Here is a 10,863-nt window from a genome sequence, read left to right as displayed (position 1 = left end):
AACAAACAGATTCAAAGTGATAGCATCACAGAGATAGACTTTCAGAATAAGTAAAGTTTGATTGCAAAAATCTGTTAAACAAGAGTTCTTATAGCAATGGAATTAAGCATGAGAGTTTAAGATAGGCATGGTCATGAATTAACTCTAAGAATTAGCAAGTAGCATGTTATACATGAATTATTTAAACATCAATTTCCCTAAGAGGTTTTAGTACAAAAAAAAGTCCAAAGCAGGGCATGAAGATCAACTCATAACATGCAACAAATGCATCAATCAAGTTTAACATAAACATAATGAACCCAAGGAGGTCAGGGATCAAACCAGTTAACCACGTATAGTGAACATATTCTAAAAATTTAGGACTTAAATATATTTTGATGCTAGAGAACACTAGAATTGTAGAATAATATTAAGACGAATAGAATTGCATACAAAGGTAGCACAATATCCAAATCATACTGGCTCACAGAAGTTCAAATAATATTAGTATATAGAACATGAACATAAGCAGAAAAAAGGGAATAGGATTGCTAGAGTCAAGAGCACTAACCCGTTGCAAATTCAACAAACAAAATGAGAGAAAGGCTAGGTGTCAGAAACAACTCGAATATCACTAGCAAAGAGAACAACCAAAAGACCCAAATCCTAGTGCGTTAGAGTTCACAAGAGCCTCAAATGGACCCCGAGAAATGCTTGCACTAGGGAGGTCGTTAGAGAGGATTCTGATGGCCTTGTCTTTCAGCTGGCCAAGAGCAATAGATTCATAATGGTATCAAGTGAGTGAGAGTATGGGAGAATAACAGTGGTTCTTTAGTGATTCTAGTCCGTTCAAAAGGGAATTGGGGAGGGGTTTATATAGCATCAGAATTAAGTACCCAGCAAGGAAAGACAGTAGATTAAACACAAATAAGGAAAATATAGCATGCAAAATCAATTAGAATCAATTTAGGGAGAAAATCCGGTAAACCCTAGTTCAAAAGGAGAGCACAGATGGTTGAAAATCTCATTGAATCGGATTATATAGCCTGGTAGTGAGTGCATATAGACGAAATAACGTCTAACTCTAAAAGGTTAAAGGCAGTGTCACCCTATTTGGGGATTGGTACTTGCCAAAATTGAGGCAAGTCTTATGTAACACCATAGTCTTGTAAGAAATGATGAGATGATCCATAAAAGGTAAGAGAATCGTAGGAAGAATCCATGATTGATCGGATTTGGGTGAAGATTGAGGAAGGCGACTGCTAGGGTTTGTGAGGAGGAATGTTCGAGAGGTTCTTGGGGCGACGAGATGGGAGAGTGGTCTTTAGGGTTAGGGGTTTGGTGGATAAAAAGAAGGGGATGGTTGGTGGATAAAAAGGGTCATGTGATATTGGGATGGAGGGTTATTGAGGGTGTTGGGCTAATTTTGTTTCGAAAAGTAGCCTATTTTGGGCGAGCTCTTGAAACCCCTTTAAAATTAATAAAATAAATTATTAAAATGTTTAATAAAATGGTAAAAAAAAATATTTATGCTGTAAAACTATTAGAATAATAACTCAACATTATAAAAATATAAAAATGATATTTTGGCATAAATAATATAGTAAATGCAATTATTTGTAGAATATAGGTCATTTTTGCAAAATTATGTAAATAGATCAAAAAACATAAATACAAATGTAGTTATATGAAATGAAGTAAAATATTATGAAACATATATGTGGATGCAAAATAGTAATTTGGATGATTAAGTCATCATAAAATAATTTAAGGGATAATTAATAAATATTTAAATAATTTAAATGCAAGAAAATTAGTTTTAAAGCCCTAAAAATCATGAAAAACTTATAAAACTATCTTTATAAATCTTGTAAATTGAGTGATGATGCAGAATGAAATTTTGAGAATATATATACTATTTAGAAAAATATGAGGGCAAAATTGGGTATCAACAGCTGCCCCGCTTTACCCGGGAATGATGAAAGAGTTGTCGGGTAAAGAAAATGATGACCAATTTTGGCCGAATTGAGTGGGGAATGATATGATTTAAAAAAGAATGGGGGCCGAACCCTGGTTCCTGAGTTGCCTACATATTCCTAGTATTACAGAAATCAGGCCGTGTGTAGTTCTGGATCCAACGACGAACAAAACCGATGGAGTTGTTACAAGAATGGTCGTATGTTTCGAAAAGATTCTTTTGGGTAGGATAGTGTTGTAAGTAACAGACAATTTTAGGTGGAGTCATGAATGTGAAAAGAACATTATGGATGTATTACAAGGCTGATATCTGAACGGTCATGGAGTAAATGGTAGTCAATTACTGGTAGTCGGTTATGTTTCAAGGTGGTCAAAGGATGTGAACGTTGTGAACGGAAAATGGAGTTAACGGAAAATGGAGTGAAGATTGCTCTCGTTTTTATAACAATTATCTCCCGAATTACCTACAAAACTTAAAACATAGTGCATGCGAACATATATGGGTCATTGCGATAATTTAAACATGATGCAAATTCCCTTTGGACCATGAAGGTTATCTTTGGACGATGAGGATGTTGTCCTTAGACCATGATGTCCTGGGCCATGAAGCGTATGATAAGGGATTAGCAGGCCATGAAATGGTATCCTTGGGCCATGAAGATGATGCATCTGGACTATGACACCTTTGAATAATGATGTACAGTTTTGAGAGATCCTCAGGCCATGGAATGGTGTCTCCTGACTTTGAGGATGGTGCTTTCGAACTATGATGCCTTCAGACAAAAATGGCGATATTTCAGCCTACGAATTGCAAAGATGTGATGTTTAGTTGTATGCGAGGACGAGACAAGAAAAGTCTTAGTCTTATATGAGATGAGGGCAGTGCTTAGCCCTATGCGAATAAAGGGGGGTAGTGCTTATCCTTATGTAGTGTAGTGGAGGCGGTGTTTAGTCTCATGTAAGGAAATGAGACAATGCTTAGTCTTTGACAAGAAAAGGCAATGCTTAGCCTCATGCAAGGAATAGAGACAATGCTTAGTCTCATGCAAAGGAGGGGAGACAATGCTTAGTCTCATGTAAAGAAAAGGCAATGCTTAGCCTTATATAGTTACGGAGGCAATGCTTAGCCTCATGAAAGAAATAGAGACAATGCTTAGTCTTTGACAAGGAAAGGCAATGCTTAGCCTCATGCAAGGAATAGAGACAATGCTTAGTTTCATGCAAATGAGGGGAGATAGTGCTTAGTTTCATGCAAAGAATAGGCAATGCTTAGCCTTATGCAATTACGGAGGCAATGCTTAGCCTCATGTGAGAAGTGGAGACAGTGCTTAGTCTCATGCAAGGAAAGGCAATGCTTAGCCTTATGCAATTATGGAGGCAATGCTTAGCCTCATGCAAGGAATTGAGACAATGCTTAGTCTCATGCAAAGGAAGGCAGTTCTTAGCCTTATGCAATGAAAGACAGTGCTTAGCCTTATGCAATTACGGAGGCAATGCTTAGCCTCATGCAAGAAATGGAGAAAATTCTTAGTCTTATGCAAAGAAAGGCAACACTTAGCCTTATGCAATTACGGAGGCAATGCTTAACCTCATGCAGGAAATGGAGACAATGCTTAGTGTCATGCAAATAAAGGCAATGCTTAGACTTATGCAATAAAATCAAAGGATAGTTGTGAGAGAGTGGAGTATTTCTTAGCTCGATGTGTTTGCGTTTGGTAACGTTGTCGTTATGAAGATAGTGATTTTGCTGCGTGTATCTATTTGCGAATATTCCTGTTGTGTTTATTGTGCCTGCATCCAAAGAAATATTGTGAGTTTGTGGGGAAACGGTTGGTTCATGCTCTTGATTCCTTGCTTCGCCTTTACTCTTGTCTTGAGGTCCTGCTTGAGTTACCCTGGGTAACATCTGGCTGCCACAGAAACAAAGTTTTCGAAAAACATGTATGCACTTGATAAATTGTTTTGCAAAAGTGTAGTTGTTTTAAAATATATAATAATGCATGAGATCAAATAATTTAGATGAACCGGTGACTACGACACATTTAAAGACATTGCAACCTCTTTGCTTTAGAATTTTGAGGGTCCTCCTCAAAATTCTGCCCCAGTTTAAATGCATACTTCCGGCAACACATTCCTTGGTTGTTCTATACGTGATGAAGTCGAACAAACTCGAAATCTTTCCACAGTTTCTGATCATGGAGGAAATGAAGATTTTATTAGGATGTGACCGAACCCATAGGCTTCCTATGTATCCTCTCTTAAACGGGAATCAGGTCAAGCGTAGTTCAGTTACATCAAATGAAAAATGCAAACAATCTTAAACATAGTATCTATTGACCGCATCTGAATTGATAGGTTTCAGCTAAATCTCTCCATCCATTTCTGCAAGTATAAGTGCTCCTCCTGTTAGTACTCGATGAACCATGTAGGGACCTTGCCAGTTGGGTGAGATCTTCCCCTTGGCTTCATCCTGATGCGGGAAAATTCACTTTAGCACCAATTTCCCCGGCGTGAATTGCCTTGGCCTGACCTTTTTGTTGAAAGCTCTTGCCATTCTGTTCTGGTATAGTTGACTGTGACATACTGCATTCATTATTTTCCCATCAATGAGAGCTAGTTGTTCATAGCGTCTTCGTATCCATTCTGCATCGCTGAGCTCAGCTTCTTGTATAATTCTTAGAGAAGAGATTTCTACTTTGGCAGGAATAATAGCTTCAGTACCATAAACCAATAGGTAGGGAGTTGCCCCAGTTGATGTGCGAACTGTGGTACGATATCCAAGCCAAGCAAATGGCAGCTTCTCATGCCATTGTTTATAATTATCCACCATTTTCCTCAATATCTTCTTGATGTTTTTGTTGGCAGCTTCTATAACTCCGTTCATTTGTGGCATATATGTTGTGGAATTCCTATGCTTGATCTTGAATGTTTCACACATGTCTTTCATCAAATCGCTATTTAAATTGGCGGCATTGTCGGTAATGATTGACTCTGGTACTCCGAATCGACAAACAATGCGGTCCCGAACAAAATCCGCTACAACTTTCTTAGTTACTGCTTTATAAGACATAGCTTCAAACCATTTTGTGAAGTAGTCTATGGCCACCAGAATGAACCTATGCCCATTTGAAGCAGTGGGCTCGAATGGGCCGCTGACATCCATACCCCAAGCGGATAAAGGCCAGGGTGAACTTGATGCATTGAGTTCATTGGGTGGTACTCGTATCATGTCAGCATGTATCTGGCATTGGTGACACTTCTGAACATACTTGATGCAGTTTGTTTCCATAGTCATCCAGAAATACCCTACTCTTAGTATCTTCTTGGCTAAGATGAAATCATTCATGTGCGGTATGCAAGTTTCGACATGTATTTCCTCGAGCAATCTGGATGCCTCCTTGGCATCAACGCACCTTAGTAACCCCAGGTCAGGAGTCCTTCTATATAGAATTCCCCCGCTTTGAAAGAAATGGCTGAATAATCTTTGAAGCATGCGCTTCTTAGTATGGGTAGCAGTCTCTAGGTATTCTCCTTTTTCCACGTATTTCTTGATGTCGTGGAACCATGGATTTCCGTCAATCTCTTCTTCAACATGAGCACAATAAGCAGACTGTTTCTGAATCCCTTTTGGGATAGGATTGATGAAATTCATGTCCAGGTGTTGTATCATGGAAGACAAAGTAGCTAACGCATCTGAAAACGTATTCTGAATCCTCGGAACATGTTTGAATTCTATCTTTGTGAACCTTTCGATCAACTCTTGTACGCAGTGCAAATATGACAATATTTTGGTGTTCTTCGTGTCCCATTCCCCTAGAACCTGGTGCATCAAAAGATCTGAATCTCTGATTACCAGCAGCTCCTGAACATTCATGTCAATGGCCAACCTAAGCCCCAAAATGCAAGCTTCATATTCTGCCATATTATTTGTGCATGGAAACTTGAGTTTTGCGGATACCAAATAGTGTTGGCCGATTTCTGATACTAAGACAAACCCGATACCCACTCCTTTGAAGTTTGCTGCTCCATCGAAGAACATTCTCCAACCATCATATGCCTTGTTGATATATTCTCCTACAAATGACACCTCCTCATCGGGAAAATACGTTTTCAATGGTTCGTATTCTCTGTTTATGGGATTTTTTGCCAGATGATCTGCCAATGCTTGCCCTTTGACTGCCTTCTAAGTTACATAGACGATATCGAATTTGCTCAACAATATTTTCCATTTTGCTAACTTGCCCGTAGGCATGTGTTTCTGGAAGATGTACTTTAGCGGATCCATTCTTGATATGAGATATATAGTGTGTGCACAGAAATAATGCCTCAACCTCTGAGCTATCCAGGTCAAAGCACAGCAAGTGCATTCCAGCAAAGAATACCGGGCTTCGTAAGGCATAAATTTCTTGATCAGATAATATATCGCCTGCTCCTTTCTTCCAGTTTCATCATGTTGTCCCAAAACAAAAACAAAAGCTCCCTCCAATACGGACAAATAAAGCAGCAGAGGTCTTCCTGGTTCTGGTGGGACTAGAACATGTGGTATAGATAAATACTCCTTGATTTTGTCGAAGGCTTTCTAGCATTCTTCAGTCCAACTTGTTGCAGCATCTTTCCTCAGCATCCTGAAGATTGGCTCACATATCACAGTTGACTGTGCTATGAAGCGGCTGATGTAATTGAGACGCCCTAAAAAGCTCATCACATCTTTCTTATTCTTCGGAGGTGGTAGGTCTTTGATAGCTTTGACCTTTGATGGGTTCAACTCAATCCCCCGACGACTGACGATGAATCCTAACAATTTTCCCGTAGGGACTCCGAAGGCACATTTTGCAGGATTCAACTTCAAATTGTATTTTTGAAGCCGGTCAAAACCCTTTTTCAAGTCTACTATATTATCCGAATTCCTTTTAGATTTGATGATAACATCATCAACGTACACCTCTATTTTTTTATGTATCATGTCATGGGAGATGGTTGTCATGGCTATCATGTAGGTGGCCCTAACGTTCTTCAGACCAAACGACATCATTTTGTAACAGTATATCCCCTATGGTGTAATGAAGGCTGTCTTTTCGACATCCTCTTCGTCTATCCAGATATGATGGTATCCTGCGAAGCAATCCACAAAGGATTGGAGCTCATGCTTGGCACAATTGTCAATCAATATGTGTATGTTGGGCAGTGGGAAATCATCGTTGGGACATACTCTAACTTTCCCATATTTCTTTGGAACTGGCACAATGTTGGCCAACCAAGTCGGATATTCGACCACTCAGAGAACCTTGGCTTTGATTTGCTTGGTGACCTCTTATTTTATCTTCAAACTCATATCCGGTTTGAACTTTCTGAGCTTCTGCTTTACCGGTGGACACATGGGATTAATGGGTAGCTTGTGAGCCACTATAGATGTGCTCAAACCAGTCATATCATCGTAGGACCATGCAAGGATATCTTTATATTCTTTTAGGAATCTGATGTACTTTTCCTTCTCTGATGGTGATAGATGAATGCTTATACATGTTTCCTTGACCGTTTCAGAATCCCCTAAGTTAACGGTCTTAGTTTCCTCTAAATTAGACTTTAGTTTGTTTTCAAATCCTTCCACTTATCTGATGATTTCCTCGGGTATCATATCTTCCAGATCCTCTGAATCACTATCCGTATCTCACATTGTCTCATTACATGTCACAGTCGTAGGTTCATCGGGATAAGTAACAATAATACTAAAAAATAAAATATAAAGAATAATAATAAATACGAAAGCAGCAATGCATTAATAAAATCTTAAAATGTCAACAAGCATGGTTCGATGACTCAAGCAATTATTTCAAAACAAAATACTGAAAAATGTCTTAAATGCTCAAAATTTAAAGTAATTCATGCTAATTTGCCAGGTTACCCAGGAACTCGACGAGCCCGTGATGGTGCAGCAGTCCAGTTTTTGAGAGCAGCTCCTTTCTCCATGGTCTGAATAGTAAGGTCTTCCTCCTCCTCCTCATCAACTATTGCACTACAATCCATATCCTCTTGTCTAGAAACAGCTTCCTCATGCCTGCTAAAACTTCATCTTCCTCGGATCCCCACATCATGTCTGCTTGATGGAATGCTTGGTACGGAGGTTGTACTGGTTGTTCAAGTGGATAATAAGGACCACGCCATGGTGTTGACCAATCCTGGTACTCCTGCCATGTATATTTATATCCGAGTCCAAAAGTCGTGCCATAACATTGTGGTTGTACGGGTTTAGTGATCCCTTGGAGATTTTTTCCGAGACCCTTGCCGGGTTACCCTGTCCATAGCAGTATGCTTTCTATCTTGTTGCTCCTCCATTGGTCCATTTCAATTGCGTTGACTCGCTCAATGCGATGGTATGTTTCTCCACCCATCTTCTGTCTGTATTCGATGACTGGAATAGTCTGATTGGTGTAGATGGGGTTACATCTATCTCCATGAATAATTACCTCTTGATGATTCCACTCAAATTTCATAGCCTGATGCAGGGTTGAAGCCATTGCACCAGCAACATTTATCCATGGTCATCCCAATAATAGGTTGTAAGTAGCAGATATATCCAGCACCTGAAACTCGATATCAAACCAAGTCGGGCCCATCTGTAGACTGAGGTTGATCTCTCCAATGGTAGCTCTCTGAGATACATCAAATGCTTTCACATTCATGCTTCCCATCTGTATCTCGTGCAGTCCTTTACCTAATATCTTCAGAGTAGTCAGTGGGTATATGTTGAGACTTGAACCCCCGTCTATCAGGACCCTGGCGATGAACTTATCCTCAAATCGCACTGTGATGTGCAGTGCCATGTTGTGACTCAATCCTTTTTGTGGTAATTCATCTTCATGAAAGGTGATTCTGTGACTCTCCAATACCTGTCCGTCCATGTTAGCCTTCTTCCCACTAGTGATGTTGGTGGGTACATAAGCTTCACTCAACACCTTCATCAAAGCATTCTTGTATGTTTCTGAGTTTTGAAGCAGTGACAATATTGATATCTGAGCGGGAGTTTTGTTCAAGTGGTCAACAACAGAGTAATATCTTGCTTGCACCTTCCTCCAAATATCATCATTGCCAGTTTGACAATAGGTAGCTTAGAAGCGGTTTCCTTGCTTGTTCCTCCCAGGTTCTCAGGAGTGTAAACTCGGCCAGTTCTAGTCATACCTTGTGCTGCCCCTGTTTCTCTATTTTTACTTTTCCTTTTCTCCTTGCTTCCACAACATAGTCCCATGGGATGGTATCAGACTGGTAGGATAGCGTGGGTGCTACCATCACGGTGAAGAGTGTAGATACCTCAACTTCAAATGGCACATGGGTTTGGACCACAACCGGTGTGAGGGTGACTGGATATGTTTTAGGAGCATCTCCCTCTCGAATGAGTCCTATTGACCCCTCCGAGTCCCATTCTTCATCTGTCTCTTTCACATTCACTCCTTCGCCTCTATGATCTGGGAGAGGATTGTTACGAACATTTAGTGCAGCTTCCTTCGCTTGTATGACCTTAGTGTCGATCAATGTCTGAATTTTATCTTTCAATGTGCGGTAGTCATCAATGGTATGACCCTTCATGCCTGAATGATAGGCACATGTCTTGTTGGGGTTGATCCATTGGAAAGAATTATCCATAGCAACGACAGGAATGAGAGTGACGTAACCAGCAACCTTCAGCCTCTCGTACAATTAGTCTATGGGTTCGGCAATTGGGGTGTATTGTCTAGGTGGTCTTCGATCAAAATTTGATCGTGGCTTTTAGTAGTTTTGGTGGGAGGGTGGTGGAGAATGGTAATATGCGGGTTGAGTATTATAGGGATGATAGGTGGTAGCAAGTTGTTGGTATCTGGGGGTTGAGGGTTAGTATGTGGGTGGAGGTGTTTGGTATGTGAGAGGAGACTTGGGACTCTGGGCTACCATTACGACACCTACTTCTTTCTTTTTCGAAATACCTCCCGATTGCAAATCTTTGTTAGTGGCCTGCAGCGCCTCGAAGTTGGTTACCATCCCACTCTTAATCCCTTCTTCTATTCTTTCTCCTAGCTTGATGATGTCGGAGAATTTGTGATTTTCAATAACCATCAACCTTTCATAATACCGCGGGTCTTGATCTCTGATGAAGAACTTATTCATTTGTTATTCTTCAAGTGCTGGCCTTACTTTCGCAGCTTCTGATCTCCAACGAGTAGCATACTCGCAGAAGGTTTTTGTTGGCTTCTTCTTGAGATTTTGAATGTAGAAAACGTCTGGCGCATTTTCTGTGTTGAATCTGAATCTGTCCATGAAGTCTAATGCCATGCTTACCCAACTAACCCACTTCTTCGGGTCTTGACTGATGTGCCAAGACAAAGCATCTCCTGTGAGGCTTCGCATGAACAACTTCATATAGATTTATTCATTTTTGCCTACTCCTACAAGTATGTCACAGTATGTTCTCAGATGCACTTTTGGATCACCAGTCCCGTCGAACATTTCGAACTTGGGAGGTTTGTAACCCTCTGGCAGTTCCACATTCAGCTGAATACATAGGTCCTCATAGTTTATACCTTCAACGCCTTTACCGACTTCAACATTATGAACTCTACCAGTGAGCTTCTTGAGTTCCTCCGCCATGTTTTTAATAAGCAGGTCTTTCTATGTCAATTCGAGTATGTATAGGGTTTGCTGCGGGGTGTGGGGTAAAGTTTACACATATATCGGAGTACTTTGATGGATTCCCGGCATTTGGGTATAAGGGTGGTCATTGGTTGAGTTTTGGGGATCGGGAGTAGGTTATGGCGCATTCTGGGGAGTGTGATAAGTAGTGGTTTGTGGGTATTGTGTTGGATGATGGTGGTATTGTTGAGGGGTTGGTATTGGTGGCAGGTTAAGGTTCTGGGGAGGTGCGGGATAGTAGTATGGCAT

At 40.4% G+C, this 10,863-nt stretch overlaps 1 protein-coding gene across 1 annotated transcript; it reads right to left on the bottom strand.

The window, feature by feature from the left end:
* Positions 1-4,441: 4,441 nt before the first annotated feature.
* On the bottom strand, positions 4,442-5,878 carry LOC117281628 (uncharacterized). Its single transcript, XM_070175764.1, has 2 exons — positions 5,226-5,878; positions 4,442-5,108 (listed from the first exon to the last, which is right to left on the bottom strand). Exons 1-2 carry the CDS (start codon positions 5,876-5,878, stop codon positions 4,442-4,444), a joined length of 1,320 nt encoding a protein of 439 aa, XP_070031865.1.
* Positions 5,879-10,863: the final 4,985 nt, after the last annotated feature.

The sequence above is a fragment of the Nicotiana tomentosiformis genome, chromosome 5 (assembly GCF_000390325.3).
Source record: "Nicotiana tomentosiformis chromosome 5, ASM39032v3, whole genome shotgun sequence".
NCBI classification, from domain to species: domain Eukaryota; kingdom Viridiplantae; phylum Streptophyta; class Magnoliopsida; order Solanales; family Solanaceae; genus Nicotiana; species Nicotiana tomentosiformis.
Note: the sequence above shows the minus strand (reverse complement) of the source record. Positions and strands in the feature narration are given on the sequence as shown.